The sequence below is a fragment of the Octodon degus genome, unplaced genomic scaffold (assembly GCF_000260255.1).
Source record: "Octodon degus isolate 3935 unplaced genomic scaffold, OctDeg1.0 scaffold00005, whole genome shotgun sequence".
NCBI classification, from domain to species: domain Eukaryota; kingdom Metazoa; phylum Chordata; class Mammalia; order Rodentia; family Octodontidae; genus Octodon; species Octodon degus.
The window spans coordinates 23,012,269-23,025,869 of NW_004524581.1; the positions used below are offsets into that span (position 1 = coordinate 23,012,269).

The window sequence follows — 13,601 nt, forward strand, 5'->3', positions numbered from 1 at the left end:
CACAAAACAAACAGAACAACAATAAAGATGTGAGGGGGTGGCCCATCTTTCCCAGCTCCTCTAGGGCCCACCTCACCTCCCATGCCCACCCACCCCACGCTGTAGTTACATACAAAGCCGCCCATGGTGCATACAAAAAGGGCGGATTCTATAGTGTCAAAAGCTCCTGAAAACTCCTTCATCTGCCAGGCACTTAGGATGAGGGAAGGAGAGGAGGGCAAGGAGGCCCGGGTCTGGGTGACTGTGTCAAGCCACATGGGAGGACCCTTGCTGTGTCCTCCACAGCCCTGGTCCAGAGCCCAGGTGGGGCCTATGGGCATGACTGGGTACAGGAAGGAGCCACCCACCCCAGCCCTCCAGGCAGAGTTGGCAGAGGAGTAGCAGAGCTGCACCTGGTCAGAGGGAGAAGCCACAGGCCAGAAATTGGGGTTACCTGAGGTACCCACACTGTCCCTGATGAAGATGGGGGTGGCAGAGAAAGCTGCCCAGCCCAAGGCCCTGGCCACCTGGCCTGGGTCCGAATCAGCCTCCCCAAGGCTGAGAGGAAGGGAAAGGAGGGAGGCCCAGGCACTGCCCAGATCTCGGCTGTGCCCAGGAAGAGACCTCAGGGCCCAGGGGGATGGGGCTCTGCCCACCATGCTGCAGACTCCCCAGGACATCCTCCCCTGCCCATGCCATCCTCAGCACAGCCTGCCATATCCGGCTCATGGCTTCCCATCTGGGGGACTGTCCCCCAGGGCGCTGGTGATCTCGCTGAAGGAGGGCCGGTCCTTTGGGCTGGGTGCCCAGCAGCGCTGCATCAGCTGGTAGAGCTTGGAAGGGCAGCCCTCGGGCTGCGGGAGCCGTGCCTTGCCAGCCTGCAGAGCTGCAGAGGAGGTGGCAGAGGGTAAGGGAAGCACTTAGCCTATGCAGTGCTCCGTGGGTCCCCAGGCAGCATGAGTGAAGGTGACAAGGGAGCAAGGGCTGATGGTGTTGGGCACTGACTTGGGGAGCCCCTCCTCCCTGTGGCTTCCAGGGAAGGGAGTTAAGCAAGTTGTTCGACAAGGCTGAGAGCAGCTGGGGCAGGTGCTGGGAACAAGGGCTCTGTCCACAGCAATCTGTACAAAAGCCGTGTGCTTGCTGAACACCAGCCCCAAATCCAGAATCCCCCAGGGAAGCACCACAGCTGCCTACCTGCTAGCACCTCATCATCTGCCTGCCCACTGTGGGGCAGTTCCCCATGGGTGAACACTTCCCACATCAGCACCCCGAAGGCCCAGACATCAGATTTGGTGGAGAAATCGCCCTCCAGGACAGCCTCAGGGGGCATCCAGCGCAGCGGCACCCAGGCCTGGCGGAAGTGGTAGTACTCGCTGCAGGATAAAGGCAACATAGGCAGGGGTGAGGCAAACAGAACTGGGGTCCCAGGAGGGCCCCACTGCTGGCACTCCACCCCAGGCCAGCCAAGCCTCTCCCCACCAAGGCACTCAGGGAAAATATTGAAATGTCCACTGCACACAGGGAATTCTGGGTCCACTGTAGGGGTACCCCGGTGGGGTTTGATGGCTTAATATACTACTAAGAATCCTATTTGCCTATATGTTAACAGAAAAGAAAGCTATTCATCACACATCCTTTTTAGATTAGTTTTAAAAATGTGGAAAACAAGAACTTGTCAAAAGGAAAGAGCTTTATTGATGATAAACCAATCATGACCAAAGCAACAGTTAGATGAACTGGGGTGACTATAAAGTGGGGTGCTCGGGGCATTCAGGCTCTACAACACCTGAGAGCAATGTGTGGCTATGATCCTGAGTTCTGAGGCTTCAAAATAATAATTACTGAACTCAGGACATTGGAGAGGGAGCCAGTTATATTACACATGAACTATTGGGAAGTTTGCCTAGGAATTTTTTTTTTTTTTTACTCAGGGGCTCGCTATGTGCTTCAGGCTGGCATCAAATTCCCAGCAATCTTCCTCAGTACTGTCATTAAAGGCATGAGCCACATTAGATCTAGCTTGAGGGTTATCATTTTTATTACTAGAAAAAATTTACAACCAGCAGGGACGTGGACCCTGCTGCCCTTTTGGGAAGAGGAGGGGAAGGGTCTCCCTCCACCCTGGGCCTCCAGTTTTAGATTAGCCTCCTCCCCTACTTGGGCTCCTTACCTGTTGTACACATCCTTGCTGAGGCCCAGGGCTGATACCTTCACCTGTCTCTGGGCACTAACCAGACAGTTTCGAGCAGCCAAGTCCTTGTGCACAAAGCGGTTGTTGGACAGGTGTTCCATGCCCAGGGCCACCTGGGTGCACAGGGCCACCTGGAGAGAGAAAGGGGCCCATCAGACAATTCAGGATGAGGGCTTGAGGTGAACACCAGCCCCTGGCAGGGTCTCCAAGCCCAATACTATGGCAATTTGAGCTTCTTTCTCTGTAAGATGGGCATCGTGCACCCCTCATCGGAAGCTCGGTTAGAGGGAATGGAGTGTGTGGCACCATGCCATTCCCATCAAGGGCTAGACTGAGAGCAGCACATGGGGTGGTGGAGGAGGCGGGGTGGTGGAGGAGGGGTACAACAGGGCAACCACATGAGTGAAAAAGTAACATGAGCTTCAAGCTTTAAGACGGGACTGATTTTTTTTTTTTTAAACTTCAAAAAAGTGTTATGTGAAAAGTGTTTGTGTGAATGTAGAGGCATACAAGACTCCGTTTCTAAGGGCAAAAAATGAAAACCAATAATGCTAGCACCCCACTGACACCCCCCCTCAGTTTTCCTTTTCAATGCTATGTTTTCTCTCTCATCACAAGAGGTAATCCCTAGCCCACCCCCGCCCTGGGGCTGGAGTTGAACTAGGCCTCATATAGGCCAAGAGAGCTTTCTGCCACTGAGCTACATGGCTAGCTCTTTTTATTGTTATTTTGTGACATAGTCAAGCCCAGTTGCTCAGGCTGGACCCAACTTTGTGACCTTGTGCCTCCTCTCCAGACTATATGCTGGGATTATAGGCTATGTGCCACTTCCTGGCTGAGATCAGTCTTTTTTTGAAAACACTGTACTGGGCTGTGGAGATAGCTCACTCAGTGGTCTAAGTGCCTGCTTAGGCAAGCGCAAGGACCTGGGTTTGATCCCCAGTACTACATGTCAGGCTGGCCTCGGCCTGGGCACAGTGAGCCAGCCAACAAGTGTACACTTATTTTATTTATTTATTTATTTATTTATTTATTTATTTATTTATTTATGTGTGTGGCCAGCTCAGCCCACCAGGGGGCAGGGCTGGCTGGCATGTGGTGCTGGGGGATTGAACCGCGGTCCCTGTGCTTTGCTAAGCTTGTTCTAAGTAGGTGCTTTAGACCACTGAGCCATCCCACCAGCCAAAGTGTACACTTATAATCCCAGCACTGGGGAGGCTGAAATAGGAGGATCACTATGAATCTGAGCTGCATAGTGAGACCCTGTACCAAATAAATTTAAAAAAAAATTACTGTACTTGGTTTGTTTCATGAATACACACCATCATTTAGTCATTCTAATGCTAATAGAGTTTCCAGTTTTGGGCTAGTAAGCACGGAGCCCCTGGAGCACTCTTACAGGTATGCATACACATGAGTTTCTCTAAGATGCCAGGGGTGGGTGGTGGAATACGAGTACCTCTAGCACTATCAAATACCACCACACTATTTTCCATCATGTATGACAACTGGGGAGACTTGTTATCAACACTTCTTTGACCCATGTGAATGTATTATACATTATATATTAAATGTATATATCTAATATGAAGTCTGATTATAAAATACAGAGTGTATTTACATTAAAAAGTCTATTGTAAGGCCAGGAACACAGCTAAGCAGCACAACCACCTACCTGGGAAGCACAACATCCTCAGCTCAATTCCCAGTACCAAATAAAAGAAAACAGTCTAGGGCTGCAGATATAACTCAGCGACATAAGCACCTGCCTGGCAAGTATAAAGTCCTGCGTTCAAAACACACACACACACACACACACACACACACACACGTATTATAGCAGCTAGGAATGCTAGTGCATGCCTATAATCTCAGCACTCTGGGGCTAGGGATATAGCTCATTGGCACAAGTGCCTGCTTCAGTTTGGTTCCAGGTACCAAAAAAGAAAAAATAAAATTAGTATTCTGGAGACTGAAGCAAAAAGACTGCTTGAGTTTGTGGCCAGCTTGGGCTACACAGTGAGTTCAAGGTTAGCCTGATCTATATAGCAATACCTTGTCTCAAAAACAAACAAAACATCTATTATATATTATAGTAGAAGAAAAATTGCCATCAACCCCTCTCAAAACCCTCTCGCTCACTATGATCTTGCCGATTTGTGAAACAGCTCTGGAAGTCCCTTTTCATGAGTGTCCTAAATCCATTCAAAATACTTACCTTGATGGTCATTTTGACTTTGGGGAAAAGGCAGAGATCTCATGGTGCCAGATCCAGTGAATAACCATGACTGTGTGAATGAGGACACACGGCCATGGTTATGAGCCTGCCTTTCTGATAGTGGCACTCAGCATTCATTGTATCTTTTTTTAGATCTTGTAAAGACACTCACCAAACAGAACTTCCAGAACTGCTTCAGAAAGTGGCAAGATGGGATAAGTGTGTTCAAAATGAGGGGCCATGTAGAGCTTCATGACAATGTATCTTTTACTGTAAACAATTTATTTTTAAACTGTAAACATTCATTGTAGTTCTGGTCATGCACCATTTTCAGAAGCATGTTTTTTGTTTCTTTTTTTTTTTTTTGGCTGGCTCATGCTGCCTTCAGGGCAGGTCTTCTAGGGCTTGAGCATCTGGAGATCGAACCACAGCAACCTGAGAGTGACTGTTCTGTTTAAGCTGTCACTTAAACAACTGAGCTAATGGGCAGGCCCCCATCATATCACCATTTTCAAAGCCTGTTAATGCACTGAATAAATACTAACTGAGCATCCTCTATAAACTACACAGGGCAGTTCCAGTGGGACATAACAGGTCTGCCCAAGACAGGGCTCCAGGGGAAAGAACAGATGCAAAGAGAGCAATGGGCTGTGGCACTATATCCACAGCACAGAGTCACCAGTAGAGACAGAAGGTCACTGGCAGGGAGTAAAACCAGCACTTCTGGTCTTTTTAAAGTGCCTTGGTCCCATCACCCATGTGGCTTTACCCAAACCTTGGGGGCCACACTGGATGGACCTCATGCATAAAACCAGGTAAAAAGAACAGCAAAAAGGTGCCTGGGACCCATCCAAATTGTGGACAAGCTCCTGGCTGTCTGTGTGTTTCTTTCGGCATCCAGACTTGCTCTCAGGTTCCTTCAGAGAGAAGTCACCACCACACAACACAACCGCGGAGCATGGCCAGTGACCAGAATCACCACAATCAAAGAAATGCAAAAAGAAAGAAAGAAAGAAAGAAAGAAAGAAAGAAAGAAAGAAAGAAAGAAAGAAAATACAAACTAAGAACCAGTGACATCATTGTACACACACCCAAAGGCAAAGATCAGAAGCCCATCTTCAGCTTATCTCAAATAGTTTAGGAAAAAAAAATGCGTAAGAACCAATACTATGTCTACAAATGTAAAACAGGGAATAACAGAGCAAATGGGACAAATATAAATAATTGAATTTGGACAAAGGTTTACAGATTGCTGGACTATCCTTATATTCTTTAAAATTATGAAAAATAAATAACTTATGATATGCCAAAATTTAAAATTTACCAGACACACACACACACACACACACACACACACACACACACGGCCAATAACGACATTAAAAAATAACAACAGTAACTATATAAAAGCAGGCTATGTGCAGACCAATAATAAGAGCACATTATGGATTAATCAAGGATTATTTATGGTTAATTTGATTCTATACTCCTGTGGTTCAAGTGGCACAAACAGGGAACAGGAGCAGGCAGAGGCTGTTGCTGAGTTTCTAGGCACTGGCGAGGGAAGGCAGGGCTAGCGCATGCTGAGCATCTCGAGGACCTGGGATCCAGCCTCTGCACCACTACATAAATAACTGAAGGAAGGGAAGGGATAACTGCTAGCCACCTACTGTGTGCCAGCCCTGGGTGGAGCAGCAGCCTCTCCTCACAAGAGTCTATGAGAAAAAGCTCACTCTCCTCGGCACATTTTATATCCAAAGTCTTGCTCTTGAGCTAGACACTGGTGAACACCTATAATCTCAGCACTTGGGGGCTGAGGCAGGAGAATCACTAGGAGTTCAAGGCCATCCTAGGTTACAGTGAGTTCAAGGGGAGCCTGGACTATATAGTGAGACCCTCTCTCAAACAAACAAAAATCCTTGTTCTTCTTCCTCTTCCTCTCCTCTCCTTTCCTCCTTCTCCTTCTTTTTTTTATTTTTATTTTTTTTTTGGCGGAACCGGGGATTGAACTCAGGCTCTTGCACTTGCCAGGGAAGTACTTCTTCCACTGAGCCATCTCTCTGGCCCCTCTTCTTCTTATTGTGGTACTGGAGACTGAACCTAAAGTTTCTCTACCATTTAACAACACCTCTAACATTTTCTGTTTTTTATTTTGAGACAGGGTCTCACTCAGATGGCCCAGGCTAGCCTTAAACTCATTATCTTTCTGCTCCTGTCCCTAGTAGCTGTGATTACAGGTGTTTGTCAACAGCACAGCTGCCTCTTCTGGGTCACTGCCCTCCGGTGATAAGCCCAGAGGGCAGCTATTGGCTATGGAACTGGCATCCATGGCTGGCTCAGAGTGACTTTATCAGTTTGGCTCCTGGGTCTCAGACAAGGGAGTTGCACCTAACTACCAAGAGAGGAGTCCTCCCAAAACAGCCTTTCTCAGTGTGTGCCCTGCCAGGCATGTCGCAGGCAGCCTCTACTGGTGCTTGCCTACCACAGGCACCATCATAGTGCATTACGAAGGGAACTGATTGACTTTAACCAGCATTAGAAAAATAAATGAAAGGAAAATATTCAAGTACAGTTAGGCACAATGGTACGCTCCAGTAACCCCAGCTACTTGGGAGACTAAGGTAGAAAGATTTAAGTTGGAGGCAAGACTGGGCAACTTAACAAGACTGTCTCAAAAATAAAACAGAAGGGATAAGAGAAAAAAAAAAGGTTAAGGATGTACCTCAGTGATACTTACTTGTCTAATATTCATGAGGGCCTAAATCTAATCCCTAGTACTACAAAGACAAATTAATTAATTAATCTTAGCACTTGGAAGACTGAGTGAGGCAGGAAGATTGCCATGAGTTCAAGTATAGCTCAAGGCTAGCCTGAACTGAGAACCTGCCTCATAAATCAATTGGTCAATCAATCAAACATTGTTCTTTCCACTCCCTGAAGCAGGTTTGGAAGTCCTCTTCCGTGAGTACCTTTAGTGGTGTCACAGTTTCATTGATGTGCTGAATCCCTTTCATGATCATTTTGACTTTAGGGAAGACCCAGAAGGACCAGATCTTGGAACAAGGAGGACAAGGACATGCTGTGATGTTTTTGACAAAAATAGTCAAAAACATTTTTAATCAATTCCGTACAGCAAGACAGCCATGAAAAGACACTCACAAAAGAGGACTTCAAGAACTGCCTCAGAAAGCAGCAAGAATGATGGGCTAAATGAGTTCAAAGGGGTAAATGGCAATTTGTCTTTTACTATAATAAATTTTTAATTAATTAGTGTTTTTGTTTGTTTTTGAGACAGGGTGTTGTTATGTAGTTTTGTGGGGGTTTTTTGTTTTGTTTTGTTTTTTGCGGAACTAGGGATTGAACTCAGGCCCTTGCGCTTGCCAGGGAAGCACTTATTCTACTGAGCCATCTCCCTGGCCCCAGTAGTTTAGGCTGGCCTTGAGTTAACTACGTAGTCCAGGCTGAACTCAAATTTGCAGCGATCCTCATGCCTTAGCCTCTCGAGTACTGGGATTACAGGTATGTGCCACCAAGCCTGGCACAAATTTTTAATGTAAACATTCACCATGTTCCATGTATTGATCATGCTTCTTGTGTGTGTGCAGGGCTGAGGTACAAAATGTACTTTGTGCTCCTGTAATTCTCAGATGAAGAATGTTCAGAAACAATGCATTAAACCTGTGCTACCTACAGCAGCCATCACTAGTCTTGTGTGGCTCTTAAATCTAAGTTAATCAAAACATTGTAAGATCTAAAATTCAGCTCCATGTTCTAAGCACTCAGCAGCCACAAGAAGCTGGTGATGACACAGAGACCAGCACAAGCAAAGGATATTCCAGCATTACAGGCATCTCCATGGGACAGCACTGATTCAAACCATCAGCAGACAGGACCTGCCTACACAGCAGCATGTTGCTGAGAGCGACTGATGCAGAAGCACTGAATGATGCCCTCACAGGTGCGAAAATACGCTCACCTTGACGCATTTCTTTATCAAAATGAAGACACACAGATCTCTGGACAGCTTCTAGCCAGTGAGAGGGTTAACAAACAGGTCAGGAAGATGGATGGCTGCACTGTATCTACAGGGGGGGAAATACAGGCCACAACCCCAAAAGAACCCGTGGAAAATCATCCTCAGGATGCTCCAAATACTTCTGGTGGTAAGAAGGCCTAGAGGCCATGGTCATCACAAACATAACCAACTCTGGTTTGGGCTTCAAAACCCCTGGGCGTGGTCCTATCTGTAAGTGGCTTGGATAACTATCGCAGCCTCCACTGTCTTGCAATTCCTCTCTGGTCTAGCTCCAAACTACACAATCTAGTGGTAGCAAGGAAAACAAGAGTTGGCATGGTCAGTAAGGTGCTGTCTTTCCAGAGAGACAACGCCTCTGGAAATACTGGCTAAGTGAGGATAGTAAAAGGGAATTCTGTTCAACCCAAGCCAATTAAGCATTTCCTTGCTGCTGGACAAGACTGCATCAGATGGTGGCTCGATTAATTCAAATGTTATAAAGGCCTATTCTTTGGTCAAGACCTTATCTACCCCTTCCTTCCTAACTTCAACACCCCCATGGCTCACTGAAGCTCTAGCCCAGCCCCTGTGACAAAATGAGCTCTTCCCATGGGACCGGGGTGACGGCTCAGTGGAATAAGCGCTTCCCTAGCAAGCGCAAGGGTCTGAGTTCAATCCCCAGTTCCGCAAAAAAAAAAAAAGAAAAAAAAGAGTAGCTTGGGCTTGGGGCAAGAAATCCCCTGGAGGAAGCACCACGTCCTCTTACTAGCTTTTCTAGCTGGCTTTGCCTACAAGGAGGGAACCCTCCAGGATGCATCTGTCATCTGTCCTGCCCCACTGCTATCCTGAAGTGTCTTGTCTTAACAAGCTGGCCAGGGAGAGGCCCCACCTACTCGCCCACCATGCTGAGAACTTCACTTTTCCTCCTTCATCCCACTTCTGTGGGCCCTGGCAATAGAAAGTGATAGAGCACTCGCAGATAAGCGGCACAGGAAGTACACTTCCTAAGAGGTTTCACTTTCTTGGAATCCTCCAAAGCAGGGCTTTTTAAATTGCTCTGTAAGACCCATATGGGTCTTAAGACCAATTTAGTGGGTTTAAAAAAAAAGCTGGGCATGATGGTACATGCCTGTGATCCCAGCACTACAGGACACTGAGGCATGAGGATCACATGTTCAAACCTAGTCTAGATAATTTAGCAAGACACTGTCTTACAATACAGGAGCTGGAGATATTGGTCAATGTGGAGACCTTGGATTTAATCTGTAAGTGAGTGTGTGCCAGGAACAGTGGCGCAAGCCTACAATTCCAAGTACTTGGGAGGCTGAGGCAGTAAGATCAAAGTTCAAGGACAACTCAGCAAGACTTTACCCCAAAAATAAAAAAATAAACGGCAAGGGGGTATATCTAAGTGGTAAGCATGTGTTACATCCTGGGTTCAATCTTTAAATATAAAAACAAATCTACAACAAAACAAATCTACAACAACAAAAATCTACAAATCAACAAAAACAAACATAAACCCAAGAAAAAACAAGAACTGGATAGGGAATACCAAGTATATCCAATACAGTGTGGAAGTTTTGGTTTTTAGTAAAATAGGTTTTTTGTTATTGTTGTGGTTTTTAGGCAGGGTCTCAGAGATGGCCTTGAAACTCACTATAGAGACCAGGCAGGTCTCAAACACACAATGCTCCTCCAACCCAAGCTTCCTGACTGCTGATTACATGTGTGAGCCACCAAGTATGGCTAACAACAACAACAAAGTTGTTACAGGATTTCACTACGCAGCTTGGACTCAGTGATCCTCTAGTTTTCAGTCTCTCCAGTGCTGGGATTATAGGCATACGCCACTAAACCCTGACTCTGGCCAACTCAGCCGACCCTGGGTGCAGGGCTGGCACAGCATGTAGTGCTGAGGATTGAACTGCAGTCCCTGTGCTTGCCTAAGCTTGCATAAGCAAGCGCTTGAGTCCACTGAGCTATCTTGCCTGCCCCAGCAAAATGTATTTTTTAGGCCAGGGAGATAGCTCAGTAGAACAAGCACTTGCCTGGCAAACACAGGGTACTGAGTTCAATCCCTGGTTCTGCAAAAATAAAATAAAATAAAATAAAAATAAATGTATTTTTATATAAAACTATAATCATAAACATTTTGTTTTATTTTATTTTTTGAAACAGGGTCTCACTATGCAGTTCGGGCTGGCCTTGTGTTCACTTTTGTAGCTCCCAGGCTGGTCTCAAACTTGCAAAGATCCTCCTGACTCAACCTCCAGAATGCGGGGATTACAGGTATGTGCCACCATGTCCAGTTCCTGAGCCAAGAAGGCATGCCAGGGATCCGGGGCAAGACCGCATAGCATGTGGGGCTGGGGATTGAACTCAGGTCCTTGTGCTTGCCAGGTAAGTGCTTATGCCCTGAGCTATTGCCCCGGCACCTCATAAACATTTTAAACATACTAGTCACCAAGAGGCAGCCTTAAATTGTATGTGTGTGTGTGTGTGTGTGTGTGTGTGTATGGGGATTGAACCCAGAGCCCTTGCCCTGAACTACAACCCCAGCCCTTCTTTTTATTTTTATTTTATTTGGAGGCAGGCTAGTCCTCCTGCCTTAGCCTTCCCAGAGTGTGGAGATTACAGGTGGTGCTGCCAAACAAGGCTGCACTATTTTTTTTTTTATAGTTTTAAGTTCTTTTCTTTTTTTAATTTTTATTTATGTGTGTGTGTGTGTGTGTGTGTGTGTGTGTGGCCAGCTCAGCCCACCAGGGGGCGGGCTGGCTGGCATGTGGAGCTGGGGGATTGAACCGCGGTCCCTGCGCTTTGCTAAGCTTGTTCTAAGTAGGTGCTTTAGACCACTGAGCCATCTCACCAGCCCCGAGGCTGCACTATTAAAATGCAGTTCCCTGAATGATACAAAGTCTCATCCTCAGAGCATATAGCGCCTAACTTCCTGAAGCTCCCTCATCAAACTGAACATGTTACGGCAACAAAGCACCAGAGAGGGGCTTAAAAAGTAGGCAATGACTTGCAATCAAAGGGACTCCTTGGGTCCCAAGGCATAGGTAACTGACTTCCTGTGCACCTGTCTGTTCCTCTCCTGGCCTCAGAAATGCACCTTAGTCCCCTCTCTCCTGAAGTCATTCTCTTCCTGCCATCCAGCTGCCTGGCCTTGAGAACTGAGCTCTGATGGCCATCATTACCAGGACGCCTCCTTTGTCAGCTGCAGCTGTCTGCCCACCTCAAGGACCCGGACACATTCCGTCTGACTTCTTTCTGGGTAGTCCTCAAGCCCTAAGTGTGTTAACACTGCACTTACTCAACTACAATCCACCACTATATCCTATACACCCGCCAGCTGGATGCCTACCACAGAGGTAACCTGTGGACACGGGACCAGGGTTCACCATGCTGGTTCTGGCCAAGCACTTAGCGTGGACAACAACAAAGCCCTCACACTAAGAGCAAGGCTGCAGCAGTGAGCCTATGCAGCCACACCCAGCTCTAATGAGCTGCTATTACTGGACAAGACATCAACCTCTCTAAGCCTCAAGTTTCTTCACCCCTAAATGGATTGGTAACACACAGCTCAAGGGACCATATCGGTAAGTAAGATAACACGTGGAAATTTATCACAGGGAGTATGGAATGTGTGGCACCTTGGCTACCACGACTGCCCTTGCTCCTGGCTCACCTTGTGGACCTTTCTGTCCCCTCCACTCATCCTTACCTTTTGCTTGGTGCTGAGGGGTTGTGACTTCAGTTTTTCATCCTTGCTCTTAGAAATCCGCAGGAACTGCTTGAGGTCTCCCTAAAAAAAAAAGAGGCCAGTACCCCAGTGGGCTCCAAGCATCTAACCTAGTTGATGTTTGAGACCAGCAGGAGCACAGAACATGACTTTGCCTAAAGCCCACACCCCACAGAATTCATAGCCAGCAGAAAGCTCAGCTCCAGGTTCTCTCAGTCAAGAGAACTATCCCTTCATCCTGACAAAGCCTCTGCCTTCAGCTAGCCAAGAGGAAGACACAGCCCCCGACCTGTCCTCACAGGTCTTGGGGATGAAACTGCCCGCAGGAGCTCAGAATCCCATAAAAGGAACCACAATGTCCCAGCAGCAAACAGAAAAAACTTTCTCCTGGCCCACTCAAACTGGAAGACGCGACAGCAGCAGCAGTTCAGGGACCAAGGGGACAGGGGCAGCGGGGGATGAAGAAGGAAGTAGAGCCCTGGGAGTCACAAGGTGGAAAGGAGAGGAATCTCAAGTAGGGTGAGCACTCTCACCATAAGAGGAACTGGGGACTAAGGTAGGGTTCAAAACAGTTTGTCTAAATGTGGCACCAAACCCGGGGGGGGGGGGACGGGACTGAACCAAAGGCGGCTATGCACAGTCCGAAGCCCCAGAAGGACTTAGGACCATAGGCAGGGATTGGAAATACAGGGCGCAGTAAGGACAGGTAGCAGGGCACTCTGAAGATACTAGCAGGTGGCAGAGGTCTCCCCGCCCAAGACCCTGGGTCCTTGTCCCTCTACCTACCAGGTCCACATACTCCAGCACCATGTAGTGGGGCTCAGTCTCGCGGCACAGCCCCAGTAGCCGTGCCACGTTGGCATGGTTCAGCTTCCCGAACATCTCGAACTCCCTGCGGAAATCCAGCTGCTGCTGCTCATCCTTGCTCTGCAGGCTCTTCACCAGCACCAGGGTCTCAGCTGTGCCCTCCTCCAGGCCCTGCGCCTTGGCCAGGAACACTTCACCGAACTCACTCTTTCCTGGGGGATGGCCTAGCTGTCAGCCAGTGGCCTGTACCCAGGCTAGAGGCTACTGTCTTGGAAGAGGGGCCTATTTCAGATCTTTGGTGTCCCCTTTCCCAATCTGGTGGGAACCAGCCCTGGTTCTGCTGACCCCCCCGACAAGGCTTCAATGACTTCAAAACTAAAATGAACCAGGTGTGATGGCACCTGCCTATAATCCCAGCATTCAGAGGCTGAGGCAGGAGGATTCAAAGTTTGAGGCCAGCCTAGGAAACCTGGTGACTTTTTTTTTTTCTAAAACTGGTGACTTATTAAGTGTCGGGCGCGGGCACCCTGCTCCTCAGCCTTGCCCCTCCCGCTGGAGCTTCTGCTACAAGTCTTATTTCCTGTATAGCCCTGGTCCCTGCTGGCAAGATTTGATTGGTTCGCACAGCCCTGCGAGGCAACTGGCT

General features: G+C 47.7%; 1 protein-coding gene across 1 annotated transcript in view; it reads right to left on the minus strand.

The window, feature by feature from the left end:
* Positions 1-6: 6 nt before the first annotated feature.
* The window catches only part of Ptk7 (protein tyrosine kinase 7 (inactive)), a 60,485-nt gene continuing 46,890 nt past the window's right edge, over positions 7-13,601 (minus strand). The window contains exons 16-20 of the mRNA XM_023719760.1: positions 12,935-13,167; positions 12,131-12,211; positions 2,150-2,301; positions 1,174-1,352; positions 7-865 (exon numbers count right to left, since the gene is read on the minus strand). Coding sequence (XP_023575528.1) covers positions 705-865; positions 1,174-1,352; positions 2,150-2,301; positions 12,131-12,211; positions 12,935-13,167 — 806 coding nt within the window. The 3' untranslated portion in view covers positions 7-704. The remainder of the gene's footprint in view (positions 866-1,173; positions 1,353-2,149; positions 2,302-12,130; positions 12,212-12,934; positions 13,168-13,601) is intronic.